Genomic DNA, 22798 nt, shown 5'->3' on the forward strand with positions numbered 1-22798 from the left:
CTTAATGCAGCAGAGTAGGCTTGAGTTCTTGGCACTGACATGGTAATGTATAGTTTAACTTGGCTCTTCTCGATGGCTTATTCAGCATGTCTTCCTCTCCTGGGCAATATGTGAAAGTCTTAATGTTCTATTCCCAGTTTCTTAATTATGCAAATATATTCTGGATAAACTTCAGCTTCTTAAAAACATCGCAATTCATCACATATGGTCGTGAAACAGTAGCGGTTTAGCAGGAGCACTGATCTACAACGTAAACTTTTTCTCTCCTGTCCAAATGAAAAATAAAGACCTTTTGCTGCTAGGGGTGATTTATGACGATAAAACTTCAGAACCATTCTTCCTGAAGTTTTCTGTCAGTATTTGTTCAGAAGCTGGAAACCTCAGCAGGTAGATAGATGAGCCACCCCCCCCCCCCCCCTCCTGAATTCCCAAGAGTGCGATTTTAAGTTTTATGAGACGAGAAAAACTGTGCTGTGTGAAATATCATTCCTATTCATTATTTAGTGATTTATTCCAAAAAGATCACGTCTGGGAGTAAAAAGATGAAGTCTACAATGTAAAGTCCCATGTCTTTGTGACCTCAGGTGATCTCCCTCCACAATGCAGTAAATGAAGTTTCTTGGAATGAAGAAGTGAGCCTGTGATTTAGATGTCTGGCAGAAACCTTCATACATAACAAATCTTTAGCTCAGTTAAATCCAAAATAGCATTATTCTTCCTCTCCTCAAATGCTGGGTTATATAACTTCTATATGAATTATAAATGTGTCTACAGGTCTGTTGGGGACACGCTATGTCCTGGTCTTGTTCAGATTTTTTTCCAGCCAAGTATTAGAAGATGCAGCAGATTTCCATTTTAAAATGGAAATGGGTAGTAACGTCTTCCCACAATGGAAGCAATGGAATTCTCCATATTCCATGTTCAAAATTAGCCATAGCCTAAAAAAGGATTTAGTTTTTGCTCCAAAAAGCTACATCTTACTACTGCCTGGTCTCTCATAGTTCAAACTGAACTGTAGAAGAATGAGTAGGGTGAACTATGTTAAGTAAATTTCACATAGCGTAGCCTGTGATTAGACTTCAGAGCTATTTTTCATTTTTCTCTCTCTTTCCTACAATGTCCTACAGTAATTTCTTCATACCCACAATGAGGTTCTTGTGTGCTACTGTCTGAGAGAACCGCAGAAATGCCTTGGCGCAGGAGCTGGAGACGTCATGGATTCCTGAGTGTGGGGCTTTGCAGGAAAGCCCTGAGTCTCCGACATGGACCAGCTCCAGGTTTCCATGGCAAAGCCGCACAAACAGGAGGAAACACTGAGGGAATCCCGTTATTTTACAGCATTGGACCATTATAAACACCCAGAGCGGGGAAGGAAGCCGCTCTCGATACTCAAGTAATCCTTATAGAGCTCTAGGAAGAGGGGCTTCATACCAGAGCCACTGCTGATGCGGCCGCATGTTTTTGAACAGAAAAGGAGTTTGCGCGCAGCTGCCGTGTCGCAGCCTTAACTTGAACGTCTACAGAGTTTTTCTTTCCTGTTTTACTCCGCTTTCAGCATTTTAACCGAAGAGAGTTTCTTCTGCTATGGTTATTAGAGGACACTAGTTTTTCCAGATATTTCTTTCTTTTTTCTTTTTTTACATTCCTGTTTCCAGTTTTTTGTATCCAGATGTTCAGAGAGACTTGGAGGCTGGCACAGTACCACACCATGAGGTCGATGGATCAAGGTACTGCTGAAGTGTTGTGATTATCTGGTAATCAACCCATTTGATTTTTAATTTATAGACTAGTGTTAACTAGTGTGTTCATGCCTGAAATGCTGCAGTCATTTGTCGGCTGTCTGTCTAACATTTCGGAGACAGCTGGGATGTTGATGTTTGGCGCTTTAAATCAGCATACAGCGCGTGCTTTTGAAATCACGGTCGCCTACAAAGTTTTGATTGCCATTGAGAATTACTTGTTGGATTGCACGATGCTGATCGGGAGAAAGAAGGGCACTCTGCACAAGTCTACCAAATGCAACGTAGCAAAGACCGATAGGCTCATGCAGAGATTGATTTTCTCATCAGTTAATGAAAACTTGAAGATGCTATCGTCTTCTCTGATAGGGATACACGCTTTCCGTCTTCATTAAGGATTTAAACAAATAAGCCTATAATCAACGATTTAATAAAGTTGTGATTTCTATATAACACCACCAACGAGATCAGAAAAATTAAAGTTTACTGCCGTTGTTTAGCTTTTTGCTGACAGAGCAAATGCTACCGGTGTAAGGAACGCCCTGGTATGTGTGCTGCGTCGTGCGTAAATCCGGGGATACCCTCAGGAGAACCCGTGGGTTTTCAGTGACAATAAAACAGTACGTCACTACGAAATCCAGTCCGGGACAGGATTTATTGTTTGACGAGATAATGCATCAGATAAAATAAACGTTTATATTTTCAGCCATCTATCCTCTTTAATCTAAGTCCACGCAAAAGCGATGCACAACCGCGTTTTAATGGTAACTCAGCTTGACAGGTGTCGAACATAGTCGGCACCCTGCTATGTCACCATGTCAAACACCCGGGGGCAGCAACAGGCTGTGTAGCCCGTCAAATCAGTATTCTGTTTGATCTGAGCAGTTAATTCACGTCCAAACTGCACTTGCGCTTTTTGTTGTTTGACGCATCAGCATAGAGAGAAGGCGTGATCGGACTCTCGGGGATGAACATAAAGAGTTTGTATTCAGTGTGTAAATAGACCCGCCTCCGTACGAAAATAACCGCGGCGAACTGAACAGGAAACGTGTGCGCTTCACCTTCTGCTGCTCACCGATGCATGAATTGACAACAGGTTCCCCAAATCCACATCTACACCGCAATTCGCCGTCCACGTCCCTGCCGCTTCGTGTGAACTCAGAGGAGTAGTTAGGAAAAAAATAGACAGATGACCTCCTTTTACGACGAAAAAGATTTGGTGGAAGAGCTCAGTCGAGTCAGCTGCCCCGATGAGGATTTGCAGTTTGAGTACCTGTTTGAATATGAGCCGCCGTGCAGTGACTTTGCAGGGGGGCACCAAGGTTTGTCCGAGACTTTTCTTTTTGGCACTCTGAGTTGGCTTGCCTTTCTCTTTCTCTGCTGTGTTGACCACTAGCGAGGCCTTTAAAGTTGCTTAATGTGAATGAAATGAAAAATGAGGAAGTAAAGTTGACTTCGCAATGAGGATTCTGACGCCTCGCCATGTGGAAAAAAAAAGAGTCAATATTTCAGCTGATAACTGTATACTTGAGCTAAAAATAACCTGTGTTGTTTTTGAAAAGAAACACGTCTTTGATTAAGATTCATTCATTCATTGAGTGATATTGGTAAAGAAAAACATGCGCTTTTCTTTAAAAACAAACATATGCCCGTTTCTCTTTCAAATGTGTGCATTGTAATAAATGTAAACATTTTGTTCCCTGCAGATGACTCCAACCTTGGACCCCCAAAAGTCCTCAGTCCTGAATCTGAGCAGGCTTACCCCTTGGAGGAGACCTCACCCTATGGTATCAAGTCGTGCAGCCCCGCCTACAGTGAGCACATCGAAGTTCTCACAGGATACGAGAACCAGGAAGCCAGAAACTACCTGGACAGTACCCGACCTGCAGCCTTGAGCCCTCGCATTGAAATCACCCCCTCACGTGAGCACTACAGTCATGGTCGGGACTCTCTGCAGAACCACCATCTAAACATTAGCCCCAGACCTACCCTTACTGTCCCGGGCCATGAAAACCTTGCCTACCGTGAGCCCCAGTGCCTGAGTCCTGCCAGCAGCAATTCCTCCACCAGCTGGCACTCTGAGAACTATTCTCCCTGGGCGTCACCTTGCGTCTCCCCAAGCAGTGCGCAGAACCCTGGAGATCTCTGCCCTCGATTGCAGAACATCCACACTGGCTCCCCTCGCACCTCCCCAGGCACCTCTCCTCACACCAGCCTAGGTGACGACGGCCTCGGACCCCGTTCTCCCTCACCAAGACCAGGCTCTCGCTCCACCTCCCCACAGGGAAAACGCACCTACGACATGTACAGAAACCCAGGATTAATCCCTGGGCACCGGTCCCGCAGTCCTTCCCCCAATAACGGCCATGAAGATCACAACATAGGCGCCCACTATACACACACCAGCCTTACTGATGCCATGAATGGTTTTGGCACCAATCATCCAAACCTGGTTCCCACTAAAATAGTGAAGACATCCAACCAGGTTTACACTCTGTATCCAGAGAATCATGGCGATGGGAACTACATGGTGTCCTGTGATCAGGACATAAAGACCAAACCTGCTGCAGAGCCTTTCTTTGTTATTCCTTCAGTCTGGCCCAAGCCTTTGGTTTCCAGCCTCTGCAGGTAAATTGGCCATGAAGTGAGGCTTCACTCCGATAAGCTCCCACTCTCCATGTGTGTTTATTTATGCAATAATTCTATAATTTTATGAATAATTAATATTTTGCAGCATCCCTGTGGCTTCTCTCCCACCGCTGGAATGGCCGATTCCTCGTCGCACCGACCAGTATGAACTGCACATTGATGTGCAGCCTAAACCACATCACAGAGCTCACTATGAAACAGAAGGAAGCAGGGGTGCAGTCAAAGCCCCCACGGGAGGACATCCTGTTGTGCAGGTATGGCCAAAAGCATCACTATAAAAAAATTAAGTAAAATTCTTAAGCCTATGATTTATTTTTAAGTACTAAATCAGTAAATATGAATAAATCTGTTTTTTACTTTGGTGAATAACCATATGAAGTCATGTTGTCAGGGTTATTCATAAAAGTGCACATTCATAGTTATTTCCATTCCCATATTTTGGGCTCTACTTCAGTAGTCTAATGATTCACAGCTAAACCTAATCCTTATTTTTCTTATACTGGTCTGCCAACTTTCTTCCGATTGGCTGGCCCTTGTAAACAGGAGGTTTGAACACGGGTGGAGATTCTGTGTTCACATACAGAGCTGTGTGCCTCAAATCGTTGTATTACAGGTGTCCGTTTAACTGACATCATACAGAACCAAGCACAGAAAAAAGTGCCTAGAACGGTTTCTAGAGCAGTCTGAATTCTGTTATCGTCCACCGCTGTGACAGTATACACAGCAGCAAAGTAAGGAATAAGGAAACTAGTAACAGTTCCGCTTTAAATTAGCCGTCCAGCTCGAGAGCCTCAGGCAACCCTGGTGGGAGGGCTTGCGTGTAATAGTATTTCCTACTCATTATACACTCGGCGGTAGTGGTGGTATTGTTGCCCGGGGTCATCTGTATGAAAATGAGTCTGTGTTAGTTATTGTGGCTACTGTCATGGCACCTCTCCATTTTTTTTCACTTTCTAAAACAAATTGAAATAGCTGCTGTAACCCCAGAAAAATGACGCATTGAAACCAGGGTGCACACTCAGGACAACCCTCGGGTCACTCATCAACTCTAACACTCAGATTTTTTTTTCTTTTTAGTGTTAAAGCTTAAAATAGTCTGCAATAGTGCACCTTCGCCGTATGGTTTTAACCACATGTACATATTTGTTCTCATGCTGTTCTGACTTCCTCTTGCACTCTGTGTAAGAGGTTTTGACTGTGTGGTTCTTGCGTTAGCTGCGTTGAAGTATCGAAGCGTTCAGCCCCTATGTGTAGAAACTGAATACGGCCTGTGGTTATAATGATTGCAGACGAAAATGAAAAATACTAATATTTTAGTTTTTCTCTAGTCACAAAATAAGATTCAAATATCCACTTTAAAATTAGCCTTGACACAGTTACAGCTGGGGTCCATAAATAGATACAACTTCCTTTTCTTTGTGTTACTGTGGCAACATTTCACTGCTGTGTTTGTCTGTGACTGTGGGGACTTTGTGGAAATTAAGCTTCTAATGCTTCTTTTCCATTTTATGCCCATCCCCAAAGGCCTCACCCTGAGGTCAGTTCTGCCTGCTTTGCCGGCCAATCAGATGGTCAGGCCTGGCTAGCCACGGTTGCACTCCTTCACCTCCTCTTTCCCTTCCTCTGCCCTTCTTTCACTCTCTGTGTCCCCCCCTCCCTCCTTCTCTTCTTCTCTTTGCCTCTCTCTAAGCTTCTTGCCCTCCACTTTACTTTTCCTACACTGCGCTCTGTCATGACTCACGGGTCCTGCCAATGCCATGACGACTGGCCGGCTGCTCACATGGCCTTTTGAGTGTTTGCAGTCAGCTTCCTTCTGTTTGGAGGGGAGCATGCTCATTCATGTTGCCATAGCTTCTGTTCACACTGAGCAGCTGCTGTCAAGCCTGACAGTTGCATCCACTGAGATGATAATTTCTTCAAACAAGTTGATTTTTTTTTCCCTGACCGCAGTTAAACGGAGCTCTTTTGAATGGAAATTATGTTTCGAAACAACTTTAAATTAACTTTGCGTGTTGCAGGCTAATGGCAGAGGGACCCGAAGCCTTTTTTTTTTTTCCATTACCCACAATCCAATTCATGTTTGTGCTCTATGATAAAGGTTATGCACTACACAGTTTGCATAAAAACAGCATTTAGATGCAAGTTGATGCTTTGTGGTTTTTGCAGGTTTCCTTAGGAGGCAGTCACAGGTTAAAAGTAGCATCTTGGTCTTTTCATGTTCGCGGTTTAATCAATATGGTACTTGTCATTTCAGCTAAACTTTAAAAGATAGAATCCCCGCTTAATCCTTCATCCCATCGGAAAGAACAAGCACAAGGCCGTAGGATTTGAGCTCTCTGCTGGCTTCCGTTCAAGGCTGCAGAAAAAAGACTCATGTGTTTGCACGTGGGTCTGACACAGATTTGCCATCACTGGAGGGGGGTGGGGGGTGGGGGGCAACATCTGGAAATGCAGAGTTAGAGAAAGCGGTTATGGAGAAGCACAACCAGTTAAACGTGACTGAAATATTTCCTTCGTACTGTATCTCTGCTTCCTTGCTTTCCAGAGGATGCTTTAAGTTAAAAAAAGAAAAGAAAATGACTGAGTGCTATTTCTTCGTTTACAGTTACATGGCTATAGAGGCAAGGAGCCTCTTGGCCTGCAGATTTTTATCGGTACAGCTGACGAGCGCATCCTCAAGCCTCATGCCTTTTACCAAGTCCACCGCATCACTGGCAAAACAGTTACGACCACCAGCTTCGAAAAGATTATCAACGGCACCAAAGTCCTCGAGATCCCGCTGGAGCCAAAGAACAACATGAAAGCAATGTGAGATAAGCATAGTGTCCACTTTTAAACCCCAGATCTGTCTTTTCGCAGTCTAATGTTTTAAATATTAAAGTTCTGAACATTTCGTTCTCGTCGCAGCATCGACTGTGCTGGGATCCTGAAGCTCAGGAACGCCGACATCGAGCTGAGGAAGGGCGAGACGGACGTCGGTCGGAAAAACACCAGAGTCCGACTTGTGTTTCGCGTGCACATACCTCAGCCCGGAGGACAGCACGTCTCTCTCCAGGTGGCCTCACATCCCATTGAGTGCTGTAAGTAGCTGCACACAATTACATTTAACAATATGTTTTATTTTTGCGTTATTGTAACTACTAATATCGTCCTGATAGACCATGAGCTTTTTGAATTTCAGCATGTGCGCTTCCCATTGAGGTCAAACTGCTTTTCAAGAGTTAACAAAACTTCATACAAAACAAACATAAAAAAAAGAACCCACATTCAAATGAGTTTGGAGCTTGCCTGATAGTATGAAAGACCTCTTTATGCTACCAGGGCTTCCATCCAGTTGGTGAGCACAGCATGTGACAGTGTCTGTGTACCTGTTTGTATGTGCACAGTAGTAAAGTCTGTGTTTGGGTACATCAGCGAATGTGTACACAGTGTTATTAAAGCACCTGGTGTAATCAAAACTCAAACAAGAAGGGCCTTTATCTGGCTTTAATCAACACCCTGGTCAAGTGTTGCACCATCTGCTTGCAATATGCTCCTGCCATTGTAAAAAGTCATGATGCAGAATACAATATTATGTTGTAAGTATTTTTTTCCATCTGCTCGCGGATCACAGATAGGGAGAAACAACAGTTACTACCTCTTTTTTTTTTTTTAAAAGGTGAATTTCTGAAAAATCATTGTATGTGAAAACCAATCGAGCGTAAAGCAGCGCACAGTAACACCTGTGCTGCATCTGTCAGGCGTATTGTTAAGCAGAGGGTCAGTGATGGGGTGTTTGAGGAGATGAGGCACCTGCTTGTGTCATCCTCTTTGTTCTACCCTTTTTCAGTGTAGTAGGTTGAACCGGCCGATTTAAAGGTCAGCGGCGTGTTTGTCAGTAGCTCAGTTCCCATCAGTAAATGTGGAGATTCAGCTGAACAGGAGATACGGCTGAACTGATGACAATAGGGCACCAGTGAGGAACTGTCTTGTTTTTTTTTTTTAAAAGATGAATAAATGAATACAAAGCTGATGGCTACGGGAATATTATCTGTTTCCCTTTAACATATACATATTACATAACATGTCCATTTCCAGTTAAGCAGGTGTATTTCTTTCCGCACGTTTGAGTATTGTATGCATTTTTGTATCGGCCTCATCTAAACGTTCAATTCGGTTCTCATATTTCAATCAACTGGAAATATTTGTCCGATTGAATGATTTGACTGCACAGCACATTTACAGTTTTTAGAGGTTGCATCATTCTTTTCGGTGTTAGTTTTATTTTGTTCTTTGTGTCTGTACGGTACTTGATTGTAAATGGGCTGAGACAGCAACAACTCCCCTTTGCTCTTGCAGGTTGTGATTTGACTGATTTTAAGCTTCGGCTGATTAAAACCGAAAGCACTGGGTGAGATTGTTGAATGACTCAGCATCAAATGTTTAGTGCCAAACACTGTCACTTCTTGGTAATGAGCTGTTTTGCATTTGTGAGAAATCAATAGTGAACTTTCAGATCATCTGTTACATGCTTTTTTTTTTTTTTCTTTTCTGCAGTATTGGGCTATGACTAAAAATTGGTTATGTAGTCTGTGATATGTCAGAGCTGGGGAAAACTGCCAATACCTGCTGCATAGCGTCCAAGTAACAGCATAGAAAGCAAAGAAGTTCACAAAAACAAAGAAAAACAGAAAATCCACACACTGGAGAAAGTGACACCAGTAGAAAGGCAGTAAATGTTGCATGCCACCCTTTTGTGTGTCCCTGCAGCTCAGCGTTCAGCTCACGAGCTTCCCATGGTCGAGAAGCAGGACATGGACAGCTGCTCTGTTCTGGGTGGCCAGCAGATGATCCTGACTGGGCAGAACTTCAGCTCCGATTCCAAGGTCATTTTTATGGAGAAAACACAGGGTAAGCGGCATTCCAAAAACATGCTTTGCTTTCAAACCAAATCAGTGACTGAATTCATAAAATCTTTGTGGTGTCTGTCGATTTGTCAATTCCACTGTTGCACAACATTGTGTGACAGTAACAACACGACACGAACGACAACTAATGAGTCATAATTGGCCGTGTCTGTGCACGAGGTCATAGCTGTTACGTGTCTTCGCTTTCATTTAATAGATGAATCTGCGTGAATTATTTGCATGATCTGAAGGATAACGCTGCTGCCTGACTTCCTTTTGACCTTTTCTCCCTCACCTTCATGTCTTATCAGTCACACGGGCCTCTCGTTATTTGATCAATGGTGTCACATAAAAGTTTGTTTTATTTGTTGAAACAAATGGACGGAACAAAAGGATTTATTTTTAGCAGCGAGGAAGTGCAGTAATTTTTCTTGCCTTCTGACATTTTTACGCCACACTGAAGCATTTGTACTATGATTGGGAGCTTTTATGGTTCTTGTCTTAGGTCAAAGGTCAGAAGTTCTGTTGTTCTGGGTTTCCCTTATTTTGATTAAATGGCATCAATGCTGTATTTTTAAATCTACAGGCTACCTAAAATAAAACTTGGACATGCACATCGCAGGTGCTTCCCCTCCTCTCCTCCTCCTTCTTCTTCTTTGGGGTTCCCTGCTGCTGTGTTATGAAACAACAGCAATGGATAGTAATACAGAGATGGAAAAAGAAATCTTACAAAGAGGGGTTGCCGATGTTTTGAAGAGTTTGTGTATGACACAAAGTTCTGGATCAGTGAGGCTGTGAAATCCCTCTGAATCCCTCAGCTGCTATTGGCTGGAGCTCCCCTGACTCCTGTGCTTGGACAGGGAAAGCTGTACGGAGAGAAGGAAAGCTTCTCTGTCCAAGTAAATTTTCTTTCTCTGTTTCCAGCTCCATTCCTTGCCCCCTTTCCCCCCCCTCCACATGCAATTATCTCCAAAAGTACACGCAGTCAGGGGTATCCCTTGGAGTAGAATTGCAACAAAATGCAAACAAATAGAAATGCCAAGAAAGCAGAAATGGTCACGTTTTGTAGCAGTGGAGAAAGTTGATCATAAAAAGAAAGCTAAGAAAAAAAGTTGTCAACATGTGTGGAATCTCCCCTTTTCTCCTGCTGACTCATTTTAGCCATGTGTTATTAATTCACAATCTGACAGAGGGTTTCCCAACTGCACTCCAAACAGAACTCGCTGCAGCACATGTCCTGTCATGTGTTGGGGCATGTGGAGTTTACGTTCGCAGGCACATGTTGTTTTCAACTTTTGCACATAAATGACAGCTGCATTTAAATCTAATGAAGTGTGAGATAACGTAAACCTTTACCGCCATAGATATAATCCAAGGTGTTTCACCTTGTTACGTTACTATTTAGTCGGCTCAGGACGTTCAAAAGTCACATGTCTTTCCGAACAATGGAAGGCTGTATGTGTGTTTGGGGTAAACCTACCGATCCTCTATTGTTGGGCGTGCGTTGTGGGGTAAGAGGAAGTGGTTTCAAAAGTGATATCATCTCCAAGCACAAAGATGCCTTTTCTGTCGACATGAACTGTAACTCAAATGGGACTTGTGGGGACATACAGTAGATTTGTCTAGTAATGCACGTCCCTACGTTTGAATTGGTGAAATAAAATAAGCAAAAATACACTTGAAAAAGAAAGAAAATTAATTTCTCAATCGTTTTAGTTTCACCGGTTTCCAAATTTGCACGTTGTCAAGTACATCTGGAAGCAATCGACCTCACTTACCCTGTAGAATTAATTACCACATGTTCTTAAGTGTAATTAGGTTTTCGCTTTCTCTTTCCTTCTTTCTAGATGGGCAGCAAATCTGGGAAATGGAAGCAACGGTGGATAAAGACAAAAGCCAACCTGTATGTATTAAACATGACACTTAAATTCTGGATATCTACCCTTTAGTTCAAATAAATGAATCACTTTCAGTACATAATAGAGCATTGTCTTGTAGAGTATGCTGTTTGTGGAGGTGCCGCCCTACCGGGATGCATCTGTCTGCCATCCTGTCAAAGTAAACTTCTACGTCATCAATGGCAAAAGAAAGCGCAGCCAGCCTCAGCATTTCACCTACACACCACTGGCATGTAAGAATGCTGCTCAGCCTCTTTTTGGTATGCTTTTTTCACATACTGCTTTTAAAGAATTATATTTAAATGATTTTCGTGGTATTGTTCACAGCCATCTTACTCATTTTTTCCCCTCCTCAGCTCCATCCATTAAGACGGAGCCTATAGATGAGTATGAAGCAGAGCGCATGGGCTTTGCCATGCCTCAAATCTTGGGCTTATCTCCTCATTCCTACTACCATAGCCCACGTGGCATTCTCCACCCAGACAATGGCCTGGTCTCTGGCATGGCTCCCTGCCAGCGCCTCAGCTCCAGCCTTCCAAACCAGGATGCACGTTTCCAGCAGCAGAGCCCGGCCATCGTGTACTCACGTGGAGGCAAGAGTCTGAGTGGCAGCCCTGCTATGTGGCAGACCGGAGGGATGATGCCTGACCCCCACAGATCGGTCCTGGTCCACACGGGCTCCCCGGCTCAGTCTGTGGGGCCAATCAATGCAGGTCAACACCCCTCTATCATCCAGTTCTCTCCCACCAACCACCACCTGATCCGAGCAGGTGAACCTCAACCCCTTACTGGGCCTCAACCTGAAAACCAGCAGATCATATACTGCGATAGCTATTCCCCACAGGCAGCTGCCACCCATTCACCCACACCCCCCCAGGTAGCAGTAACCCACCCGCAGCACTACCCCACCGTGATTCAGCAGCAGAAAGGCAGAACTCCAGCTGGGACGGGGCAGATGGACGCTTCGGCAGATGGACAGAGACGAGTGACTGTCAAGGAAGAGAATTTGGACCAGGCCTACCTAGATGATGGTGAGTGTAAGTTAATGCTTTTATACTCAGTGTGAGTGGTCAATTGCAGCTTGTGTCTGAGTCTCCAGATTCAGGGCCAGACAACGTGATCGATAGGTGCAGTTCCGATTTGATAAGATCCACTAACAAAGATATGACTTTTCCCAAGAACAATTCAAGGATATTTACAGTATCTCCTTTTCACATATCCTGATCCAGTCTGTGTGCTATAGTATTCCTCTGAACAAAGCCAGCAGAACAAACTCGCACTGTTAAAACAATCCTTGCCGGGAGGTGCAGTTATGTTCCATTCAAGGTGGAAATAACAGGGATTGTGAGTCATATGTTTATACTTGTGCTTGTCAACCCCACTACCCTCTGACAAAATTAATGTCAGGCCACATCCAGCAGCAGGCATGAGGTTATACCTCTTCCTTAGAATTTCTCCAAACCTCCAATCTTTTAAAATAAAACGAGCAGCTCTGAACGCGGTGCAGTATTTTTCTTACCTTTGGTTTTTGTCAGCCGGGTGGTTTTTAAAGTTAGACTTTGCTCGTCAATGCTCTGCTCCATTCAAAAATGCTCATTCTGCTGGTCTTAGGGGTTCATCTGGCACTGGCAAACATCAGGAAATGAGCTTTTTCATGCATTAAAGACAGGGCGAGAGGGAGAAAAAAGTGTCACTGTGCTGACCGCCCGGACATGTTGACACTGTTATGAAGTGAAAAACAACTTCCATGGCAACCATTGTCAAACAGTGGAACGTGCTGCCTGGGAGAACTGGGGAAAGCCTTTTTGTTTGTTATAGTTGGCCAGGATTTCTCCTTGGCCCTATGCCCCTCAATTCTGTCGGGGAGCCCACCAGAGGTTTAGGTTTTTTCCGACCACGGGATTCTGCCAATCTGGCACAAGAAATTCCTATTTGCAGCTGCTGTCCTCCAGAGATCCCGCCTGATCCCTGTAAGATAGCAGGAGGGTGGAGGGTAGTTCGCAGGAAAAGGGAAGGAGCTGTGTGTGTTTGCACATGTGCGTGCTTCAATGGAAAAAATGAAACGAAGAAAAAAGGCTAGCAATGGAATTTGTGTTTTTTGGATGGAACTTGCAGGATTTTCCTCCACAGTAAACAGCAACAGGGCTGTGAGCTGGTGAATTAACAAGGAGTTAGAGAAATGGTCAAACTGGGGCCCTCTTTCATCCTCCCATCATCAAAAGCTGATGACGGTCAGTCATTTTCCCCAGGTGCCCCTGCTTGAGTTTAACTTTAACCCTTTATCTCATGAAAACTACTTGCAGTTCCTGGGATTAAAAACTGTCTTTTATTAATCTGAGCGTCAAGTGATTTTACAATTTTCAATATGACAATGCCAGTTCTATAAGTTCACACCATTCCTGAATGTAAAAACCTTATTAACCTTATGTAGCATTTGTAGCTCAATTGCTCTGCCATTGTCTTATCACTCCCAACAGATGACATGCCACCTACGCATGCCATCATTGCTATTTAGTGAGAAAAAGAGGGGGGATTACCCAAGAGTCAAAACATTTTTAGGGGGTGAGAAGATAGGTGAGGCAGAAAAAATCCCTTCCAGTTTGAGTGGAAGGTTGTTGAAGTTTGATCCTGACCGCATAACACTCATTTATGTTAGGTAAAAAAGTGTTTTATAGCCCTAAGTGAGATTGTCAACATTACTCATCAAGCCATGTGTTAAAGTCTATAGTCATTTTTGAAAAAGAGGTGATGCCACATCCTGGTATCGTCACACTGTTGTGGTCCGTAACTGTCACATCTCAGAGGGACTTTAAAGTGTGTCAACTCCAGAGACGAGTGTTGAATGAAAACCCGCTATTTGTTCTCTTATACACACAAAGTGTGGCTTCTAATTTCTCCCATGCAGAGGGCTTGAATTTTTATGCCCTTCGAAAAGTTCCCGTGCCCTCTGCTGGTATTCAGACGTGACCGTTCTTCTGTTGACTGGTATTTATTTACATTATCTAGTCAACTTGGTGAAAGATGCCTGTCAGAGCCTGCCTTGTTATGAACCGCAAAGGTCAAGAATCAACCCCATCAGTTACTACATATCATATAGTTTGTCAGAGCAAAAATAGAACAACTGGCACAGCGTACAAAGGCTGAAAGTGACAGATTTGGTGGGTGTGGAATAAAGCCTGGAGGCAGTGGAGCAGGTGAAATTGTTCCAGCAGGTAGAGATCAGCGCAGGAAAGATAAAGCACATAGCAACAGCCTGGTGGACGTGCATTAGTCTCAGCTCACTTACATCTCATTTGAAAGACTTAAAGACTCAATCGCGCCCTTCCAGATGCGATTATGCTACAATACAGCTTTAAAATCTGCAGTCTGCACTGTGTGTAATACGAATACGGTAATGCGAATTGTTTTTTGTTTTTTTTAAACCTGTCCAGTCCGACATTTTTAGCAAGCAGAATCATGGTCTGAATGCTTCGTTGTGCCAAACACATTTTCTTTGCCAAAAGGAGCACTATAGACTCTCTGTTTATTTATTTTATTTTATTATTTGCATTAATATCAGAGTGGGTATTATGCTGGAGCAGACATGGGGGGAAGGCCAGGTTGGCTAAAGTAAGGAGAAGGTGGCGGAGGAATAGAAAAAGAGGAAAAAGGGGTGGGGGCGACAAAAGTCTATTCAATTCAATTTTATTTATACAGTGCCAAATCATGGCCCTTTATATTGTAAGGTAGACCCTACAATAATACATACAGAGAAAAACCCAGCAATCATATGACCCCCTATGATCAGGCACTTTGGTGACAGTGGGAAGGAAAAACTCCCTTTTAACAGGTAGAAAGCTCCAGCAGAACCAGGCTCAGGGAGGGGCGGCTGCCGTGACTGGTTGGGGTGAGAGAAGGAAGACGGGACAAAAGACATGCTGTCTAGGATGAATCTAACAGACATGCTGGGTCTCCAACTGCTGCATCAGCACCTGAAAGACAAAACAACCTCTGTTTGTTTTGTCTTTCAGGTGCTGAAAATCTGCAGTCTGCACTGTGTGCAGTACGAATACAGCAAGGGAGTAATTTATTTGAATTCAAACTGCTCCTGAATGCTAATGTGCAACAAAATGTATTAAACCAAAAAGGATTTAACACCTATAAAAAATCTTCTTTTTTTTTTAACTTAAGGCTCAATCTGACAGTTGGACTCTCATAGGAACAGAAAATGAATTATGGAGAAAATGTCTTCATGCAAATCAGATTCAAATCGGTCCCTTCATGCCAGCGTCAAGAAAAATAACAATAACACTCGCGAGCAGGTTTTTTCACTGTGTGTGTGTGCGTGTGAGCTTTGGTTGAAAATGCAAGCTTGTCACTCTAAGTGCTGACACACCAGAACTGTAGTTAGAATAGCAGTTAGATGTCAGTCCGATCCCTCCACTTTCTCTTTTCAGTGGATGTGTTTTTAGCTTCAGTGTCATTGCAGTGAAATAAGAGCTTCATTTAAATAGATTCGGTCATATGAAAATATTAAAAATACTGTATGTCCAAACATGTACACTGTATGAACATGCAGATACTTGCAGATGCACAAACGCACACATTCCAGCTCACAACAGGCAACTGAGTCAGCTACTGTACAGAGTTTCCCCTTTCTCTCCCTCCCTTTCTCTCCCCTCTCTTCCCACCTTTGGTTGGTAAACAGTCCAGCTCATTGGTATAGAACTCAGGAGCCAGACACTCACCTATTGAACAGACTAGTCTGAGTGTTCCCTAGGCCTGCCTCAAATTGCCAGTGTGTGCCAACCCTTCATTCGAATCAGTAAAGCCCCACTGTATGTTGCTCCTCTGTGGCACTCTTGCTCCTTCTCTAAGCTGGTTTTATACTCAGGAAAAATCCTGTGGCACTGCTGGATAGATGAAAGTTTCTTTAAGGCATTGGGTGTCAGAGGGAATTCCACTACAGACTAAAATAAACAGGGAGGCCGATGTTGTGACGACAGCAGAGCATCCAGTTTGGCTACTCCTGCAGTGCTGGAAGTCTCAGAAGCTGCTTTGGCTGAAAAAATGCACTCAGCGCTGAGCTGCTCTTTCACAAAGGAAGACAAGGGAGAGGCTGAGAGAAAGAAACAAAGACTGGGTTAAGGTTAAAGGTACTTTAAGTTTGAATTAGAATTATAGTTTGTATCCCCTAAAAACCACACAACACTCCACCAAAAACGAGTCAGAAAAACAAACCAAAAAACATAACACGACTCTTCCTAGCTTCTAATATATTTTGTGGTCTTCGGTTTGCTCTGTGCCTGCTCAGAAGTGCAGCTGTGTGGGTGAGATGTCAGACATTGTTTTACATGAGCTTAAATGTAGTCGCACCCTTAGCTTTGACACTATGTAAATTAAAGATGGAAATAGAACATACACAGTTGGGCTGAACTGAGTTAATCTATCTTTATCTAAAGCAAGATGGCAGTTTTTTTTCTAACAGTGGTTAGAAAATCAGATTTGAATATTTCATATTCGTAGGTGTGAAGTTACAGAGGCAGCTTAATATCTTAATATATATCAACTTTTTTGTATTCTTGTCAATGGATAATTATTACATATGTAGCCCAATGAGCATGAGCAAGTCATTTTCTGTAAGGTTAGAAAGAAGGCAACTTATGTTAACCTTGGGTTCCCACAACACAATAATAACTCAAATGTTTCATTCATAGATGACATTTTATTGGGTTCATGTATGATTTGCTGATTTCACAGACACTGAAATACCAACTTCAACAGTAACAGTAAATGGCATAAAAAAGTACATATTGCAACGTACTATTTTGTGTATTAGGAATAACAAGTCATGAAAATTATGACTGTTGTGCCATACACAAAAATGCAGATGTCTCACTATCTGGATCCTGCTGCTGTAGCACCGCACGAAGCTGCAGGTAGTTAATAAAATCAGAGGAAAGACTCCTACAAACAGCTGTAAGCCAAAAACTCGCTCAGAGCAGAAAAACCCAGCATGTTTTTTATTCGAGTGGCATGAAATTAAAGGTAAAAATGTGTGTGAAAGTTGGGTATCCTTATAAATGACACAAGTAAACATATTACTCCTTGTTTGGGTTCTTATAAAAAAAAATGACTGACAGCTTAGGTGACTGGTTAGCATGCTTTTATTCCCTAAACTAAGCTAATTGGCTCACGACTGTAGTGGGTTTCTTGTTTACCCTGTTAATAAGGAGGCATATTTCCTAAATAAAACATCTGACTAAGGTGTATTTAATGAGGAATACCAAGTCAAACAGAATCAGAAGCATCCTTTTAAAAAAGAATGAAAAAAACAAACTCTAGCAGAAAACTCTGCAAACCTGACAGACTGCTATACGAACTACGCTAGCTGGATAATCACATTTTAACGGTTCAATAAGCCAATACTAAAATGAAGGCTATTACCATGGTTACAGAATCACAGGCATAATATGCTCTGTAATGGCTTTGTCACAGGCAAGAAGCTTTTTTTGGTCCTCTTTGAAATACTTTTATTACTCATCCGTCCTAATGACTTCCCCGGGGCATAGTGGAAGCAGTGGCACCAGCCTATAATGTCTGAGAGCCAGAGTGTACACAGTAGGCTGCCAGATAAACACCATAGCTCAACACAGACGGCATGGCATTTGTGAAGCAGTGACATATTACACATAGTCATCATTCCTAGCTTCTTAACGCTGAACTACCTAAGCAGGCAGGAAGTTTAAGTAAGACTATACAGCAAGTAGTTACACTTCCTTGTCTCTACTATTTGGCTGTTTTACTCAGCAGATAAAAACAAAACTCCATGAACTCAAACCTGTGCTGCTGAGAGAGATAAACAACTGCACCTATTATGTGTGTATTTATTATTATTTCGAATGCAAGTTGTATGCCCCCCCACACACACAGTGCTCCTATTTTTAGAGCTGTGACACCATGAAAGTTTCCATTTCAACCCCCTTCCTCTGCTGTCGGTGTGTGTTTACACACACTTGTAATCGGCTGAGCAACAACCAGCAATTGCTTGCTACCTCTAGAGGTTACTCTATATAAATGCAGCATTTGTCTACCCTCCATCGACGCCCTTCACAGGATATCAGTCAGACTGTAAATGTTCTCACTGAGGAATATTTCCAATAGGAATGTTATCAATGTCACTGTTTTACGTTGTCAGGAAGGCATTGTTTTCTTATCATTTGGAAATTTCTTTGTGAAACTGATCGCGTCAGTGTCTGATATTGGCGTCTTTATTTTTCTTTGCAGTGAATGAAATCATAAGAAAGGATCTGACGGGCGTTCAGGCCAGAGGTCAGACATAGAGGAGGGACTCCAGCAGGAAATGACAACATACCCTTACCCCCCCACCCCGCCGACAAACAGACAGACAGACATTAACGGGCAGTCCATCGAGGTGACGCATTTCCACTACCAATCAGACCTTCTCTTCCTTATTTTCGCTACCCATGGTGATAGAAATATGGCTGCTGTGTTTGTTTTGGATGTTTTCCTGCCATAAACATTTGGCAAACAGAAGATTTCATTTGACCCGTAATGTCTGCCATCAACACCCGACAGGTTTCCAACAGATAACACCACTGAGGAAAGGCAGAAAATTGTGCCTTACGTTGTTCATGATGTTTTTCAGGTGGAAACACTGTTTATAACCAAAGAGAAAAAACATAAAATGTTGAAGTCCACAAACAGCATAGCCATAATGTCCAGACAAGAAAGCCGCACCGGTTTGCCTTACCATAAAAGACGACATCAACAGGTTAATGTCGCGATGTAAAGTCATCACACGTACAACGTTCTTTGTTTTTTGGTCATTTTTTCCATCCTTTGTGCACAAAGTGCGTGTTTTGTCTTTTTGTATGTATTTTTTTACATGTAAAGATTGACCAAAGCTTACGTGTTGATCATCTCATTTTAAGTGCAGTTTTCTTGTGAAGCGCACACTGCTGCCTTAAGCATATACAAATGAACTGTTGTGACATCTCCTAATATGCACTGTTTTTCAGAATGGGATTTCAATGTTTATTATTATTATTTTTATATATTATTTGTGAATAATGCACCGTTTCCTATTCATATAGTATATATTCAATTATATCCAGGTGCCAAGATAGCTTTATGGGGACGTGTGCTTCATTTTGAAATGATTTCCATGCACAATAGTTGAGGTTTTATTTCCCAATATTGCAGCTAACAATCTAACTTAAGTCTCACTCATGCAAACTAAAGTGAGATCATTTGATTTAATTTGATATTTTGTTCTTTTTTAAAAAATTGTAATAACAACTCAGCAACAAAATGTCCAAAGTTTAAACTGTGTATTGTTTTGTGAATAGCTGCATTTTGAATTTATCCACAATGGCCATCATTATGCTTGGAGCTACTTGCCTGTCTATTCAGAACTATTGTGCTTGCAGATGCAAAGAGCATAGAAATTATTTTCTGTAATTGCCATAAAACATAAGCACAAAATAGCTATACAGTCAGGATTACCAATGTGCTCATATATCTCGCCTTAAATAGAAAAGCACAAGTTTAAGTGTAATTCTGAGTGAACAGTAGTACATTAAATACAAAGTGCCAGTTATGTAACTCTAAAGCAGTAAAATTACATTAAAGTAAAATGTAGGCCTGAGTCGCAAGAGTTAGCACTTGATGTGGACCTATTTGATAGAAAATAACTATATTTTGTTATATTCGTAAAGCTAATATTGATCATTTAAGGATATTTCTCATTGAGCCAGTGCAGTACAAGTGCATCTGACATTTCTTGAATGTAATTTGTATGAAACACCTTTTTCCCCTTTTGTGTAAATAGTAAATAAAGCGTTAAGAGAAGTAATTTGTTGTCATATATCATTTTCTCTCTTTTTCTTTAGAATACACATATGTTGTCTTTGTTTTATTGCCATGTATCTGTAATCTGAAGGGATTTACATTAACCTTACCTATAGTAGTTTTATAGTATATTTTTGTCTGTCTTATTATTTTACATCCTATGGTAATGGAAATGTTATTAATACTGTCTTATTCAATTTTCTATGATGAGAATTGTCATCAATCTGTTTGAGCCTTTGTGCCTCTAAAAAATTTAAATTAAATAATAAAAAAAACCTATTGATGCCATTTTTGTATTCCTGAATGAAGCAATAAATAATCCCGCCACACATTATGATGGTGTTTGTTTAAATGTGTCACTTTTCCTATTAATGGAGTGAATGAATAATTTAACATGCATTTAGATTCTGATCAACCTTAAATATTCTGGGCATATAAGCTAAAACGGTCTCTTCATTTTCGAGAGGAAAATTGTAAATTAATAGACCCAAAGAAGACAGTGACTCATCAACTACTCCCTTCCTGTACTGCGCCAGGGACAGATGTAGTCCTATTCATCGGAGACTCTGTATGTTTGCTAATAGCTTATACGGAATGAAAATATCCAGAACTCGACCCTTTGAATGTCATGCGGTATTTACACGGGCACACGTGAGGGAGGACAGTACACACACAGTTTTGAATCCTCCTTCAAATAACAAATAACAACAAGAAGGGGACTCACATGCTACCCCGAGGCTGCAGTTGCTATGGAGATAGCTTGTTTGGTGTTCGGCCCTTTTTCGGGAGGAGGGCTGTGTGAATGAACCTTGTGTTCAGGAAGTCTCTGGATATGACATCATCATGGGTGAAAAAGAAGCACGTGGGCTTCTCTGCATGAGGCGTCTGCGGCCCACTCGCGCACAGATATGCCTGGATGACTAATGTGCCCTTTAGCACTCTATGGTGTAATGAGTTTGGAGTGCATACAGATTAACTATGTGAAATCGGTTAAGAATGAAATACATGATGAGCATGGCATTTCATTCAGCTCATTTTTGTGTTATTTCCAAAAAAAAAAAAGCGCTCTGAGATCATCCTCACAAAAAGGCCATCAAGCTCAACTGAGCACAAAATTTATATTTTGTTAACTGCAAATGAAACGCCACACTTAAATCCAGATTTAAAACATGCCCAAGTCACAACTGGCTAATTACTTCATTAGCCGGCCGTTTAGGTGCATTGATATGGCGTTAAAATATGAGTAAATATGGCAGTGGAAGCTGCTGAGCAACAGTTGTGTGGAATAAAGGTGGCTTTATCCTCTTGCAGACACTTTGAAGACTCATTTTTTCAGACATGAGTCAGTGTCCTGGGCTTCAGGTGAGTAACTGCTCCTCGTAGTATTGGGTTTAGTGGGTGAAAAACTTTAAATGCTATAAAAAATAAAGACCATAATTAGACATGATGCATTTTGGCAATATTATGGTTTTATTTAAATTAAATATGCTTTTGATTATGTCCATTTAGCAGAACTTAAAATGACCAACTTTTAATCATAATCTCACTTTGACTCAGGTGAAACACACATTGGGAAATGACCTTAAAAAAGATTAAATCTGGTATAAATATCGCGTATCCCAGCTAAAAATGATGAAACATAACATGCACAATTTATAGCTTGTATTACAGTGACAGCTAGTGAGACCAGAGAAAACTAAAAGTAAATGGTGAGCTCTGCTGATGTCCTGCAGAGGGAGACAAGAACTTGTGAATGGAGCTCTGAAACAGGAGGGGCTGTTTGACAGCTCTCCACTGGAATCAAGAGACAGTTACTGAGGTACAGAACACAAGTACACTGTTTTTGGAATAATGGGAATACTTCAACAGCGTGCTTTCTATTTTTTCAACCACTGAACTGGCAAATTCACTCACTTCAGAATTGCAAATTGAATTTAACGGGGCACACATGAGCAGCTCACAAAAGCTTCTTTGACAAAGCAGCTGCATGCTTAATTTAGCCTTTTAAATACATTTTATGATGTTATACCGTTCTGAAACCATTTTTGGCACCTAAACAGTAGATGCCGCAAATGCAGCTTATGAAATACAAATGCAAGTCTGAATCACATTGCTCTAAAAGGGTTTCAGTTTCCCTTGGATGAACAAAAAAGACTGAAAATTACATAAAAGAACTGATGGGCAAAAATAGATTTGACAAACAGGAAAGAGCCTCTTTATGGTTAGCTAGAAGTGCACAGTTACAGATGTGTTTGGCATGGGAAATATACACAGCGGATGTCACTTTGTAATCATAACATAAGCCTAAATCATCAGTGTTTCAAGGACTCTCAGTGATAGGTTAGTAAGAGATGTGTGTGCTGTGCAGACTGTAAAACATGCAGAAATGTAAGATGTATTGAGATCTACATTAGAAAATGAGCTGATCGTTGAGCACACTGCAATAACTAATTTAATACGTTAAAAACGTTAACAAATCTCTGCCTGGACAGTAAACTCCAGAGAATGGAGAATGAGAAGAAATACAATTAACGTGATTATTTATCTTCCTGCATAAACCGTATCAAACTGATTCAGAATAGTTGTGTTAGCTTAAAAAAATTAAGAGTCAGTGGCTGTTACATCAGGATACAAATCATGAACAAGACAAAAAATTAAGTCTTCCAACTAATTTACATGTATCTAACTCCTAAGTACAGTTCTGTCTATATATTTTTGCACATTTGTTGTATTCTTGCTCCTGTGTACCATCAACGTGTTTTAAATATAGCAA

At 41.7% G+C, this 22798-nt stretch overlaps 1 protein-coding gene across 4 annotated transcripts; it reads left to right on the forward strand.

Moving 5' to 3' along the window:
- The first annotated feature begins 1275 nt into the window (after window positions 1–1275).
- On the forward strand, window positions 1276–20029 carry nfatc2a (nuclear factor of activated T cells 2a). 4 transcript variants are annotated; one of them, XM_004560314.5, is made up of 10 exons: window positions 1276–1727; window positions 3446–4367; window positions 4474–4642; window positions 6994–7196; window positions 7296–7468; window positions 9138–9278; window positions 11122–11177; window positions 11273–11432; window positions 11529–12209; window positions 18439–20029. In XM_004560314.5, exons 1-10 carry the CDS (start codon window positions 1670–1672, stop codon window positions 18492–18494), a joined length of 2619 nt encoding a protein of 872 aa, XP_004560371.2. In that variant the 5' UTR covers window positions 1276–1669; the 3' UTR covers window positions 18495–20029. The 4 variants fall into 4 exon arrangements, with proteins under 4 accessions (XP_004560371.2, XP_004560370.2, XP_004560368.2 ...); XM_004560313.6 differs by lacking the exon at window positions 1276–1727 and adding an exon at window positions 2613–3061 and having other exon boundaries at window positions 11273–11405; XM_004560311.5 differs by lacking the exon at window positions 1276–1727 and adding an exon at window positions 2614–3061.
- The last annotated feature ends 2769 nt before the right edge of the window (window positions 20030–22798 follow it).

This window comes from Maylandia zebra, linkage group LG20, assembly GCF_041146795.1.
Source record: "Maylandia zebra isolate NMK-2024a linkage group LG20, Mzebra_GT3a, whole genome shotgun sequence".
In the NCBI taxonomy this organism is placed as follows: domain Eukaryota; kingdom Metazoa; phylum Chordata; class Actinopteri; order Cichliformes; family Cichlidae; genus Maylandia; species Maylandia zebra.

Excerpts from the sequence above, each read along its gene's own strand:
- nfatc2a (XM_004560311.5), top strand. The coding sequence starts at position 2,929 with ATGACCTCCTTTTACGACGAAAAAGATTTGGTGGAAGAGCTCAGTCGA. Across the intron at positions 3,062-3,445 it reads CTTTGCAGGGGGGCACCAAG|ATGACTCCAACCTTGGACCC; the intron begins GTTTGTCCGAGA and ends TGTTCCCTGCAG. Across the intron at positions 7,469-9,137 it reads CTCACATCCCATTGAGTGCT|CTCAGCGTTCAGCTCACGAG; the intron begins GTAAGTAGCTGC and ends GTGTCCCTGCAG.